This window comes from Temnothorax curvispinosus, unplaced genomic scaffold (assembly GCF_003070985.1).
Source record: "Temnothorax curvispinosus isolate PA1 unplaced genomic scaffold, ASM307098v1 QBEX01010032.1, whole genome shotgun sequence".
Lineage (NCBI taxonomy): Eukaryota > Metazoa > Arthropoda > Insecta > Hymenoptera > Formicidae > Temnothorax > Temnothorax curvispinosus.
Window position 1 is genome coordinate 111393 of NW_020219812.1, and position 13973 is coordinate 125365.

At 46.4% G+C, this 13973-nt stretch overlaps 2 protein-coding genes across 3 annotated transcripts; both read left to right on the forward strand.

Moving 5' to 3' along the window:
* Window positions 1-114: 114 nt before the first annotated feature.
* On the forward strand, window positions 115-10350 carry LOC112459614 (huntingtin-like). Of its 2 annotated transcripts, none has more exons than XM_025023790.1 (15): window positions 115-352; window positions 431-614; window positions 774-1052; window positions 1128-1269; window positions 1341-1913; window positions 1986-2584; window positions 2664-2977; window positions 3059-4366; window positions 4443-8478; window positions 8547-8752; window positions 8864-9038; window positions 9118-9531; window positions 9628-9788; window positions 9873-9960; window positions 10028-10350. In XM_025023790.1, exons 1-15 carry the CDS (start codon window positions 267-269, stop codon window positions 10124-10126), a joined length of 8664 nt encoding a protein of 2887 aa, XP_024879558.1. In that variant the 5' UTR covers window positions 115-266; the 3' UTR covers window positions 10127-10350. The 2 variants fall into 2 exon arrangements, with proteins under 2 accessions (XP_024879558.1, XP_024879559.1); XM_025023791.1 differs by having other exon boundaries at window positions 434-614.
* A 2263-nt stretch (window positions 10351-12613) lies between these two features.
* Window positions 12614-13872, forward strand: LOC112459624. The gene is made up of 2 exons (XM_025023807.1): window positions 12614-12904; window positions 13356-13872. The coding sequence occupies exons 1-2, from the start codon at window positions 12641-12643 to the stop codon at window positions 13674-13676; spliced, it is 585 nt and encodes a 194-aa protein (XP_024879575.1). The 5' UTR covers window positions 12614-12640; the 3' UTR covers window positions 13677-13872.
* The last annotated feature ends 101 nt before the right edge of the window (window positions 13873-13973 follow it).

Here is a 13973-nt window from a genome sequence, read left to right on the forward strand (position 1 = left end):
TCGGAGCTTCCTTATTCTTTCTATAGCACGTAAACGGAGCTCGCAGCAGTCTGCACTTCATACCTCTTCATGGTTTATGATGATGGTCATCAGCCTGATCAGCCAGAGCACGTAGTGATGTAGTCCGCGGTATTTGCGATGTGTGTCCGTGTCACGATCTGTCATAGACCAGCGGCCAGGAGCGGCAGGATGTCATTCACCGGTCGCACGGTGATTTGAGGCGGCCCCCTCGAAGAAGCCGGGAAAGGTCCGTTCCAGGATCCGGCATGGCTCACCTGAACGGGGTGCTGAAGGCTGTGGAGACGCTCAACGCTCTACGGGAGTCGGATGCTCCGTCGGATCCCGGCGCGAGGTATGAGCGGTATAAACACATCATCTCCGGCGACGTGAGAGAGATCGTTCCTTAAATATGAGTTTTCGTCTTGAACAGTAGGAAGGAGAAGGTCTCCTGTTGCGCGATCATCGTCGAGGGGGTATGCTCGCCGACTGTCAGGCAGAACCCCAAGTTCCCACAGATTCTAAGTGCCACCATCGAAACGCTGCTGGCACTCTGCAACGATGAGGAATCCGACGTCAGGATGGTCGCGGACGAGTCTCTCAACAAGATTATAAGGGTACGACACTTTGCGCCTTCCTATTTTTTGTACCTGTTATTAACTGGAGATTGTAGATGTTCATGGACGAAGCACGAAAGCGAGCATATGCGGAGAAATTAAACACTTAAGAGTGATCTATTGGGCAGATAGATATATCATTGATACGTTCTTTGCCAGGCGATGGTCGACAGTAACGTCGTTAAGATCCAGATAGAGCTTTACAATGAGATAAAGAGAAACGGACCTGCACGCATACTGAGGGCTGCGCTTTGGCGATTTGGCTTGCTGAGTCACATGATACGTCCTTCCAGGGGTAAAGCTTACGTGGCAAATCTGATCCCGTGCATAGTGATCATCGCGCATCGGTCGGAGGATACTGTTATTGAAACATTATCGCAGTCGTTGCCATTAATTTTCAAAGTATTAGGACCATTTATGACAGACAAGGATGTCAAGGTAAGAGTCTCGACGTTGTATGATTATACCGGAGCTACTTCCATGAGCTTGGGAGAACATTAAATCTTGTTTCAGAATTTACTGAGGGCATTCTTTGAAAATATCTCCTCTCCTCAAGCAGCTTTTCGTAGGGCGGCAGCTAATATGATTCTGACAACGTGCATAAATTGCAGAAAGCCACAGTTCTTTTTAAATTATGTGATGGATTATACGTTAGGTACGCGCTAAATAATTACGCGCTGCATGATGCCGAAACGTTCATTTATTAATAATATTTATCTTATCTAGATATAATAACGTCGGGTAGAAACGCCGACGATCATTCCTCTACTGTTATCGGCGTCTTTGGATGCCTGAGAGTGATTTTACCTTACATATGTAAACCCTCGGAGCCCCAAGACAGCGAGACACAACAGACAGATAACTTGTTGCACATTTATGAATTGTGTTTGCACTATACAAAATGGCATTCTGATCATAATGTCGTAAATGCAGCTTTAGAGACTTTGGCGCAACTCCTGAAAATGCCGCCAAAGCCGTTGGTGTCTGTTTTATTGTCTTCGAAGGGTATAACGCAAAGCAGAATAATGTCGAATCAAAACGCATGCATTCCATCGCTGGGTCACATGAGCATTTCCAGCGCGAGTACTGCCCATGGCGGAAATTCGGATTCCATTTTAAACTTGCACGAGCCTGATATTCCGGAAATTACTCCAAATGCAGAGTGGATCGCAGATACGGAAACGACATTGCCGGAGACGTGTAATCCACAAACGCAGATCGAGTGTACGAGCAACGTGACGGAAACGAAAGAAAAGATGTTGGAGAGTTATTGTCATCTGAAAATCGAAACCACTGACAGTAAGAATGAGCACGTAAACTCGCAACTCGCGTAACAATTTTACATTTTATTAGCTTTCAATGTTTTTTTAGATGAGATTGCGGAAGAAGGTAGCGATGCCGAAAGCGAGATCGAAAAGTCCGAAAAAGCGCCGTATCCAAGCCTGCAAAGTGAACACTCGAAGGAGGAAGATTACTCCGAAGAGACTACTTTCTCGTTCGCTTCCCCTAAGAAATCCTCTCTGGATTTCGCGTTGTACGAAGCTGATGTCGGGAGTTTTACCGACTCGGATATGCCCGTTAAGTTTTGCTGCCGTTACTTGGTGTCGTCCTTTTTGTTGGCGGGCAAACCCGGGCAATTAGTATCGGACAAGTTATTTCGCGTTAGCGTAAAGTCTCTCGCTCTGACATGCGTGGGTTACATTCTAAAACTTTATCCGCACCTGTTTACCATGACTGTGGCCAAAGAATCAAGCTGCAATGAGACAAACCAATTGATTGCAGACATTTTGCTATTTGCCAATCACCCAGATCCTCAGATCAGAGGTAATGTAGCGGTGGTGGTTGGAATCTTTTTAAAGTCTGTATTTGTTCAGTACGGCGGGTCCTTTCGCAACTTTGAGACGGAATCTCTAGCTCGACAAGGGCATGGAAATATATTGTTGGAAGACATGATAAAGTTACTTTTAAAAGTGAGTCTATACGTTTTATAAAGGACGACACCAGTCTCGAGAGTTTTTAACTTACCATCTGTTTCTGTCGAATGTACAGGGCTTGAACGATGATTCCGCGACAACTTGCCGTCAAACGTTGGACGCGTTGAACCTCTGCTTGCCAGAGTTACTAGATTCCATCAACAATGAACACGGTCTTACCATCTTAACTGCGTTGCCAAAACTTATGAAAAATCCATATTTTCTCGTGAAAGTAAAATTAGCGGACTTGTTGAGCAAGTTATCGTATATTACAATAGAGCACATAACGGGGCAATCGTTATTCCAAGAACACTTTATCGACGTTATAATAGCGTTATTAGGTGATCAAGACCAAAGGGTGAGACACGCCGCATCGGACGCGATTGTTAAGTAAGATACACATTTCTAGTTGTACAATTAATTATTTACTCGATTCACAATATCGTTTCACGTTTCTTTTTGTTAATTCAGGAGTATTCCGCGTTTATATTTTCGACACCCTCAAGAGGATACCATTACGAGGAAGGCCACGCAATACACTCAACAGTATTTAAGCGCGGTAACGTCAAGTATCTCGGAACTGTCGTCGTACCAAGATAAACATAAGCCGTTCGTGAACACGTCCATCAAGCCCTTTGTATTTCTGAATTATTATAACGGGACGAATTACGATTCTAGTCTGGAATATTCTCTATCCCGTATAGTTAATATCCTAACGGAGATACTGACGGTGCATTCGTCGAAGTATCTAATATACGGATGTTGCGAGACCCTCTTCTGTTTGAGCGAGGCTTATCCTACTACGGTTTACGTCAGAGGATGGGACTGTATCCTACCAAAGACGTTGCTGAAAAAATCTAAGAAGAACAGCGACCGATCGGACACTAATGACTTTAGTTTCGTAAATGAGATGGTTTCCTCCCCGATGTGCAGCGGTCTCTTGTCACTGGCATTACCGCTATTAACGTCGTCGACCATTAGCTTAGATTTGTCCACGCATCGACACTTGATCCTCCTCGCTGGCAATCTGACTTCCGGGTTAGCCGTCTGCAACTTTAAGACCGGCAGCGATCCGATGAAACTTTGGAACATGTGTAAGGACAGATACATGGAACTACTGATGACGCACATCACGAGAGTTCTCAATATCTTCGTTCACGTCATCGACGAGGTGCAGCTAATGCAGGCAAGCGCCAAGCCCGTGTTACCGTCCTTGTCCACGCAAACGTTGTCGCCCAGGAAGAAAATCATGTCGGAGCAAAAATCGAAGGAGAAGGGAGAAAAGATCGGCGTCTTGAAGAGCGGGAAGGAGCAAACGGGAACGTTCATCGGCATGCCGCATTATATGAGGATATATGATATTCTGAAGGCGGCGCATTCCAATTATTCGGTCACTCTGCAGCACGAGGCCAGCGAGATGTACATTTCCCTGCTGAACGCGACGCTGGACGTTCTCTCGCAGATCCTTGAAATCGCGTCCGTCAACGATGCAGGTAGAATAGCGGAAGAGGTGTTATGTTACCTAAAAACCACCGTCGTATTGTCGCCAACAGCAACGGTTCAATGTGTGCAGCAACTGCTGAAATGCTTGTTCGGCACGAACGTGTGCGCGCAGTGGAGCGAGTTGGACGTCCAGAAGAATGTGGAACGATGCGGCACGCTGCAAGATGATGCCAGGGGTTTTTATAATCAGTGCTTTCAACACCCCGCCAGACAAATGGCGAACACGATCAAATGCATCGGGAATAATTGCAGAGGCGAAAATGAGCCGGATAACGGGTAAGTATTATTCCGACACTTCGATAGTTGTACCGCACGCAACTTGACACGTTGATGTCTTCTCTTTCGCTTCCAGGTGGATAGGATTGCTGCGCAGAAAAAGCGACCGTAAATTTTCGTCGGTGTTTAAGACCTTGGCGCGATCCTCGGATCAGAAAACGTCCGTCGCGTCCTTTATCCGGCTCTTCGAACCGATGGTTATAAAGTCTCTGAAGCAGTACACTGTTACGAGTAACATCGCGCTGCAGTGCCAGGTTCTGATGCTGCTGAGTCAGCTGGTCCAACTGAAGGTCAATTATTGTCTGCTGGACTCCGACAAAATATTCATCGGATTCGTGTTAAAACAGTTTGAATTTATCGAGGAGGGCCACGTACAACAAACCGAGGATCTGTTGCCGAGAATGTTCAATTTCTTGGTGCACCTGTCGTACGAGAAGAATCATTCCAAGGTGATAATAGGCGTACCGAAGATAATTCAGTTATGCGACGGTCTGATGGCGAGCGGACAGCCGGCAATCTCGCACTGTATACCCGCGCTCGCGCCCGTCATCGAGGATATCTTTCTTATTCGTAATGGAAGCTCGAGCGTGGTCGAGCAACGGGAGTTGGAAACAACGAGGGACGTGCTAATAGCCATGCTGCTGCGTTTGGTGGAATATCACGAGGTAGTCGAACTCTTGGCGCTATGTTTGGCCGAGTCTAGATTTAGCGGGGACGGTAATGGCGAGGAGAAATGGCGAAGATGGTCCAGACTAACAATGGACACTGTGCTTCCAATACTGGCCGCCGGGAAGCTCAGAGTAGAATCCGAGAAGGCTCACGTCGCGTTGGTGAAACTATTCGCGGCAATCTCGCCCACGGTCTTCCGGCCGGTGGATCCGCTCCTAAAGATACTGTTCACCGCGTCAATATCCGCGACCGCTCCAATCCTCAAACTGCAGCGCTGGTTAGGCATGATCAACGTCGTGCTGCTCTCGTTGATCTCCTGCGCGAAGGAAGAGGCGATGCTGGCGCGTCTCTCGGACCTAAGCGTATGCGTATCGGACGTGTCGCATCTGTGCTCGCCACTTCGGAGCTCTTCCTCCCGCGAATGTGCGGATCCGTTGAACGCCTCGAGCGTCCAGTCGCGCCAAATGCCGCCTGAGCAGGTATTAGCCAGATTTATATTCAAGGTGATCAATCTGATAAGCACGAAGGTGTTCAGTCTGCTCGGTCTGATAAATCACAAGTCCGCGGATCCCTTCGTCGATTTCTCCGATTACACGGCGGACGACAATTACCTCGTCCATCAGTTCGCGTTCTTCCTGCAATTGTGCATTCATATGTTCGAGTCCGGCAGTCATTGCAAAGTGGCGAATGCAACGATGCAGATGATTCAGGGGCGCAACGTGTCCGATGAGGAGAAGTTGCTCATTGACGACTTGAACTACTTGATGCTCAGCATCGGGAATGTGTGCCCGACGGTGACGTGCCAATGGGCGTATTTGATGATCCTGTTAGGATATAACGAGATGTCCTTCTGGTCGAAGGTATTGGGCACCAACAAGACCGATGTCCGGACGAACGAGAGGAAGATGCGCGATTGCATCAATACCAGTACAAACATTCAAATTATTAGAAGAGGCGGGATTATATTATTCTGTGATTACATATGCGAGAATCTCAACGACGTGGAACCGCTAACGTGGCTGTTGGTGAATCATATAGAGGAGGCGATAAACGTCGCCGTCGAATCTCCGGTGAGGGATCTGTTGACTACGGCGATACACAGGAATCCGTCGGCCAGCGGGCTGTTGGTGCAAGCCGTGGCGACGAAGTGCACGGATTTGTCGCAGCCCAGTTTCATAAAGCGCCTGCTGCAGTGTATCGAGGGCGCGCATCACTCGCAAAGCGGCGCGGTTATAATGACCCTGATACCGCGGCTATTGTCCACCAAGTATCTCGCTCTGTCGAGAATGGCAGCGAAAATCGCCAGTCGCCGAGTAGAGATACTGTTGACCACCAGCGCGGAGGATGTAAAGGACCAGTTATCGAAGGACGACATCGTGAAGATCATGGACATCTTGCAGACCACCAAGCTGGCGAGGAAGCACGGCGGCTTGGTCAGCCTACTGAACAAGCTGGCTGTACAATATTACGATCTGTCACCGTTGGAGCTCGACCAATGCAGACCGTTCAATCCATCCACCGTGAAGAGCATTCAGTTGGATCGGAATTGGTTCCTGTCTCAAGTAAGACTGCGATGCTGCCACGCGAGCGCCGGCAACAATCCCATGGAATTAGCGCAACTATTGAAGGATCTGGACTTGGACGATTGCCTGAGTATTCTCTCTTGTAAAGAGTTCAATCTGAAGATCTTGAAGCACTGCGTGATATTGGGAGCTCGACTCACCGTCGAGAAGTGCCAAAAGTTGGAATTCGGAAAAGCGCAGAGCGAGAAGGATTTTGATTTCGATGCTAGCCCTCTGTACGTCGCTGCCAAGCAGTGTTTGTTGGAGCATATTCATTATATCTGCGAGTTCGTGCCGAAACCACATCAAATTTACAATCCGGAGGCGGATAACAGCAGCGGAAAGGAACTGAAGTACGCTACGAGATTCTCTGAGCTGCTGAGCGACGCTCTGTATTGGGAGATCCTCTTCACGATAATCCCAACTGTCAAGATTTACATGAAGACGTTACCGAAACTGGCCAAATATAACGTGGCGAAGATTGACATGAAATTCGAAGAGGATATCGCAAAGTTCTCTATCCTGTGCCTCGAACTGGCGCATTGGATGATCTATTCGGACAGGAAAGGTACTCATAGATTGCGGCCGCACGACATGGAGCTCGCGCTGAGTTGCGCGGCCGAAATTCTGCGGCACGCCGCTCCAAGTAAAATTTTCGGTGAGAAGAACGCGCGTCACACTTGGGTTTGTTCCGCGGCGATCTCTCTGACGAGAGTCGTGGAGAGTATTCTGACGACGGTGGACCCCTTGCCGACTATGGATTGTCAAGCGCTGGAGCCGGCTCTCCAGGACGAGGATACGAAGGACTACGCCCGGGCGTGCATTCAAATGGCGTCGATAGTGGCCTGGCTCGAGAAGTGTCAGGCGGATGGCACCACGAGGAACATACCACCGTATCTGTTTAACACGATAAAATCACTGGTCATCAGCATAAGTCGCCAGGCATTAGTAAATTCTTACATCTTGACGCCTCCGTTGGTGTGGAAACGGGGCTGTCATATCGTCGGCTCGGGTCCCACCAAGTGCTACTTCCCACTGATGTCGTCCGAATCCAATCTGCTGCAGGAGGTGGACGTCTTGGAGCAGTTTATCTACCGGGTAAATCTACTGGGTTGGACATCCAGGTCGCAGTTCGAGGAGATCTGGATGGCGTATCTGAGCGTGCTTAACTTCCTGCAAAACGAGAACACGCCCTCGGACGAGATCGCGGCTTTGATTCAAGCGAGCAGCCTGGCGATTCAAGCGATAACGAGATTGTTGCTGGAAACCCTGCTGCTACCGTGTCCCGGCAATCCCGGCGCCAGCACCCTGATCCACCATCCGAGAGATCCTCAGCTTTCCGTGCATAAGACCAGCTCCCAGAAGCTGTTCGCGGTACAGGAGCTGCTCCTGTGGAAGTACGAATACATGAACGACGCGGATAATAAAAATGGCTTGAAATTGGACCACATATTCCAGCGGGGCAACGTAGAGAGAACCGCGGTTTTCGACAGATATATGTATAGCCAACTGTCGGTCTCTTATTTGTGGTCCCTGTGCAATCTATACGAGGACAAGTTGAACGCTTCCGTTCTCGACTTGAAGAACAGACGGAACGACGCGCTGATGTCGGCCTCCCTCGATCTAGACTCCTGCTTGCGCTTTCTGATCGAGCACTACACCATCTGGACGTCACCGCAGGCTAACACGCCCGTACAGCTACTGACGGAAATTGTCAAGTCGATTCTAGCGATCTCGGAACTCTTCCTCGAGAGATCGCAGTACCAGTGGATGCTGGACGTGTGCCTGGAAGTTTCGAGGGTTCATCCAACGGAAAATGCGATCTTGCATCAATACCTGGCCGTCTCTGTGTGTAAAGCCGCCGCCGTTCTAACGCCTTTGGTACGCGCAAGAAATTTCATTTACTATAGAAAGATATTTCTTGTTTTTAACTAACATTATATTCGCAGGACTTGGACACGTTGGATAAAGTGAAGCGCATAGTGGATGTGAATTTGAAGTCGGTATTCCTAGCTTCCAGAGTATCCGCGCTTCACGGTTCTTTATACCTCCTACAAAGTGCAGTGCTGGCCAAATGCGAGGAGACGATGAATATTATACATCCCCTAGCCATTGAATACATACAGAAGCACATTGACTCGCAGGATTCGAATAGGTAATTCGAGATGAGGTCTAATTTAACTGTATTTGCTGAGAAAATATTGAACACATCTATTAATTTGTCCGATACTATTTTGTGGCCTAATTCGTTGTCGTTTCGACGCAGCATTCTAAGTCAGAGCGAGGAGCATCAGGGTGTAATGTGGGCTCTGGTGTTCTTCCTGTTGGAGCATGCGGAAGATACACCGCCGGACACGGAAGCGCCGGCCGTGTTGGAATTAGTCCTCTCTCTAGTCACATCCCAAAATATTTCATACGGTTTACATCAAACTCTACTGCAGGTGTGTCACGGCATTCCTCGCCTTTTGATTAATGTATAAGTAACGCAAATGTACGGAGAGTATCAATTTGTTTTGATAGGGTCTTGAGAGGCTTGTGGCAACGAAGAGCGTCGTCGGCAAGGTCGCCGAGCAGATCGTGAAAGTCGCGATGGACCGGCTGAAGCAACCCAGCCCCCTGCTTGCGTTACCGGCGTTGCAACTTCTGCTGACGTGCATGTACACGGAGGCGGCTGATCGATTGAATCAGCCTGGCGTCGAGGAACCGTTGCCGGATGTGGAACCGGAGACGCTGGTCCGATCTATCGAGCGTACCTCCGCGATATTCGACAAGATCCGCAAGGGACATTCCATGGAAGTGGAGGTGCTGTGCACAGTTCTGTCCTGCCTGCTTGGAGACTTCTTCCCGCCGTCGGAGATCCTCACCAAAGTCATAGGGGAATTCCTGTCCCCGCAGCAGCCACATCCGAGATTACTCTCGGCTGTTGTCTTCAAAGTTCGTAAATTTGATCGAAGATCTCGAATTAGAGCGCGATCGAACTGCGAGATAAAAGTGAATGCGAATGTATGATCCGATCTGATTTTGCGCCAGGTCTGTGAGAAAGCGTGTACCTGCACGGAAATGGAGCTCCTTCAAGATTGGGTGGTCTTCAGTTTACCGAATTTCATTCAAAGCTTACCGATGGCAATGTCGACTTGGTGCTTATCCTGTTTCTTTATAAGCGCGTCAACAAACCATTGGTTGAGAGCTTTGTATCCTTTTCTCGCCGACGTAACTTTATAATTTTCTATAGGGAAGTAGGGAAGTAACACGATTCCTTAGCTATAACATGGTAGATTTCCGTATGTCCAGTCAAGGATAGGAAAATACGAATATGAAGACAAGAAAATATTGTGTATAGCGGCTTCGGATTTTTACCACAAGGTAGATTACTTAAACGTTATTTATCTACTTTGGGCATCTATTTTATTTAATGATCTATCGATTTCAGCTACCCAAGGAATCTCAAAAGAAAGCATTCGTCGAGACTTTCGAGGCCGCCGCGAAGGAACCTGGAACTCCGTTTAGTGATATTCTAGCCTCCTTTTAGATAAGTGCCGTAGTCAGGAGATACTCGAAAGAGAAGAGAAATCCTATCGTATAGAATATTAAACTCAGACTGTAAAAAAAAATCGATGTACAATCACTGATGCGTTGGCGCGCTACGTCACGCGTGTACATTTGTATGTATGATGATATTTATTTTACATTATGTCCCGTCAAAAGAGAGATATGCAACTTGTTTTGCAATAAACAGTATTTTTTAAGCAAAAATCGTGTTGCATAAATGATTCACATGATACATCCTTTTCGACGATCATCCACGGAAGCATCACGTTTTGCATATCGTCGAATTGAAAGAAGGTACTTGTTGATTTCAAACGAGGTACTTTTTGGAATGTTTTCTCTTATAAATAATACTGCTTTTTTTCTGCAACAGATCGTTATTTTCTTGGTCACGAGTTTCTGTCGAAAATTAATCGCGCACGTTTTATGTTATCCATTATAATCGAAAATACACGCGACAGATGCACATATAGAAGTATTATTTAAATTGCGGTTTTTTAGCTTTGTGATATTTTTATCAATGCAATAAACCAATCGTTTGTATAGAATTAATGCGACATGTCGCAGCGTATGTTAGTATTTTAAAGGCAACGAATTTTAATTGATTATTTTTAGAGCTTTAGCACGTGCAATAATTAATAAATACGGCGTTCCGCTTTTCCAAATGGATTCAATACTCCACCCCCAGCATTAAATTTCCTCGGATCTCAAATTTTTGTGATGAACCCGAATCAAAACACATTCGCATCGTAACGCGTTCGTTTCTTTTTTTCTATGTGTCACGTGTGTGATATACAATCTTTCGTATGAGCTATATACTTTTTTTTTACATTTCTTTGCGCTCGCAATTTTAAACTCGCGAAGATATTAGTAATCGAGGGAGCGGAATTTATTATACGATCTTCGAGAAATGGAAATTATGTGCTGGTGATGGTATTACGAGTCCAGTTCGAGCTTTCCCGGTGGAATTTCGGTGTCATCGGACGCAAGAGTCCTTGGCGGAGCTCGGATTATGCCACTGAATACGGCCGATACGGTAAGTTTTAAGAGGCTCAAGTTTCCGACTGCATTCTCGCACCTCGGTCTCGACCACAACTTTTATTTCAGGAAACTATGGAGCTGTACAAGAGAATGCCCGGATCGTATCGTCACGGTGAGTTCTGCTTTAATTGTGGACAAAACGAACGCGAGGACGTGCCGCGCAGTATCGCGATGCGCAAGAGGAGAACGAGGAATTATGAGAAGCATTGTCCCTCGTGTCACTGCCCGCCTGAGAGGCGAAGATTTTCTTCACCTGGAAGACTAAGGTGAAGATATTCCCTCTTCTGGTGCTCGGCTGATTAATAAAGAATAGCTGTAAATTAGTGATCAACTATAAATTTGACATAAAATCTATGCAGACTTAACGCGTGCGATAAAACTTAATTTTTTTCTTTTCTTACCTCTGCAATTTTGTTCTTCACGCACGAGGTAGATTTCTTTATTTAGTGTCCTCGATATTTTGGTCTTTATATCTTTTCTCATTAGACAGTGACCCCGAATGAACTTTTCTGAGCGGAAAAAATGCATTTCTTTTTATTATTCAAGAATCTGCACTCATTTTTAACGTTGCAATCATCATGGCTTTAAGGGTTTTTAATTCCATTGTTGTAGATTAATTGCAAAAATAATTAAGCTTTATTAATTGAAAGAAAACAGTGCTTTCTCCAATTATAAGTTTTCAATGAGAGAATGAATAACTCTTTCTAATTGGGTACGAGGTTGCCTTCAAGAACTTCGGAAAACGTGGAAGCGATGATAAATCGATGCGAACGCGTCTTCGCGGAGCCGATCAGTTCGGCTATTAAAAAGTCGCAGAGCAGTCCTTTGACGCAGAAGCTATGCCGGCACGAGTGTCAAGCGGATGTTCATCCTTGTTATCCCAGAAGACCGCCGCAGGCCCGCCATCAGCGAAGAATCGAGCACGACAGACACCTGTTCAAGATGAAGGGAGACGCCGCGAACTCGGAACTGACCAACGAAGATATCGCAGTTTGCTCCAAGTACACTGTACCTGTCAAGAGTTCGCTGAAGAAACACAACCGTTGCAGACAGCCTGAGGTGTGTAACACTCACTCTTTGATAAATAATTATTCGTAGTCTATATAATTCTAGAAAAAAGGAAAAGTATAATTTATTATAAAAAATGACCGAAGGGGATGTTTCGTCGTCTCGATCGTTTTCAAATTTAGCTGATATCTTCTAGAGATCGCCAGACGAGCAGGAATGTTCCGAGAGCGAGGCGTCGATGAAGTATACCCCGCGCGTTCTCCAGTCGAGGAAGTCGCGCGTGCCGGATCCCGGACCGAGGCGTCGCTACGTCGGCATCGGGGACGGCGAGTACATCGCGGAGGTGAGAAACGAGAGCGACGTCGAGTCCCAGGAGATGAGGAAGCTCGTTCTGGGCCTCGAGGACCTGGAGAGGCTGAAGCGAGGCGACGGCGAGGCGACGGTGACGATGAGCGAGGACGACAAGAGACTCGAAACCCGGAGACGGAGACCCGACGTTGCGAGAACGACGAGATCGAGAAAGCCCGGGGACGTTGCCTCTCGTTGCGCAGCGAGCAAGTCATCCGCGCTGATCGAACAGTCAATTAATGGACCCACGAAGGAATCCGCACTTGATGGACCCGCCCATCAAACGAAGCTGGATCTCCACACCGCGAAAACTCGCCTTTTGGAATCGATCGACCGTATGCTCGGTACCATGGACAACGCGAAAGTACGTATTTAACGATACGCATCTTAACTTATTCGTCAATCTTGCACATATACGCGTAGAACATGTACTTATCTTTTACTCGTTTATATCGGGAAAGATATGCAGAGTGAGGAAAATTCCCAAATATAAAATTCGGAAACAAAACGTAAGAAAAATAGATAGATTGATTTTAGGAGAAAATATAATGAATGTAACTGTGACAAAATTTTTTATAAATATCAATGCCGATAATTTTTTTAACGATATTTTATAAAGATATTTTATAAAAATATTTTGTAAAGATATTTTATAAAAATAATTTTCTTAAGAAGTTGATTTTTTACACGATTTCATTTCTAACTTCGGTTTTTCGCTTCACCTTCTGCATATCTTTTTCTCTTAATTTGACCAAGAAGATATTACGACGATCGAATATGCCTGCATCGGTGCGATAAATGTTTTCTGTTGTCAGAACGACGCGCCTGTGCAGCAGCAGGAACAAACGGAGCAAGAGACCGTCGAGAAGATAACTCGCGAACTGCAGGAGAACGGCTGGCAGTTATTGCTCAACGGTCTGACGATCCGTAGAGACTCAGTGGACACGAGCAGGCGATTCGTACGTTTGGAATGCCTGAATCACATTCGGCAGCAACTCGACAAACTTTACGCTCTCGAGTCAACTTTGGACAATTGCCCGCCTAAGCTGCAGCCACTGTCGAGCCGCGATATGCCGCGCGACGAGGAACGTCAACAGTTGCAGCATCAATTGGAGCAGAAAACTACGGATTCTTGAGCATGCCGATAACCCGCACGCATGCTTTGTTCAAGTCCATCTAAGCACCATCACAAATTCCGAGGACCAACGATTTCGTCGATTATGCACAAAAAATGACATATATTATATTTTATACATATATATATTTTTTTTTATGTATCGTGGATGTTTATAGAATGCTGGGACGAAATAATCGGGAAAGGGCGAATATCGTTGCGCCGTTAAAGGTGCAGAAGTATATTAAAATGTCTATACGAGCGCATGTGAATTAATTTAAACGTATGAAATTTGATAAAAATACCAACGCAATTCATA

Coding starts and splice junctions, on each gene's coding strand:
- LOC112459614 (XM_025023790.1), top strand. CDS start 267: ATGGCTCACCTGAACGGGGTGCTGAAGGCTGTGGAGACGCTCAACGCT. Junction 8,753..8,863: donor GACTCGCAGGATTCGAATAG/GTAATTCGAGAT, acceptor GTTTCGACGCAG/CATTCTAAGTCAGAGCGAGG. Junction 9,532..9,627: donor TCTCGGCTGTTGTCTTCAAA/GTTCGTAAATTT, acceptor ATTTTGCGCCAG/GTCTGTGAGAAAGCGTGTAC.
- LOC112459624 (XM_025023807.1), top strand. CDS start 12,641: ATGAGCGAGGACGACAAGAGACTCGAAACCCGGAGACGGAGACCCGAC. Junction 12,905..13,355: donor GTACCATGGACAACGCGAAA/GTACGTATTTAA, acceptor TTCTGTTGTCAG/AACGACGCGCCTGTGCAGCA.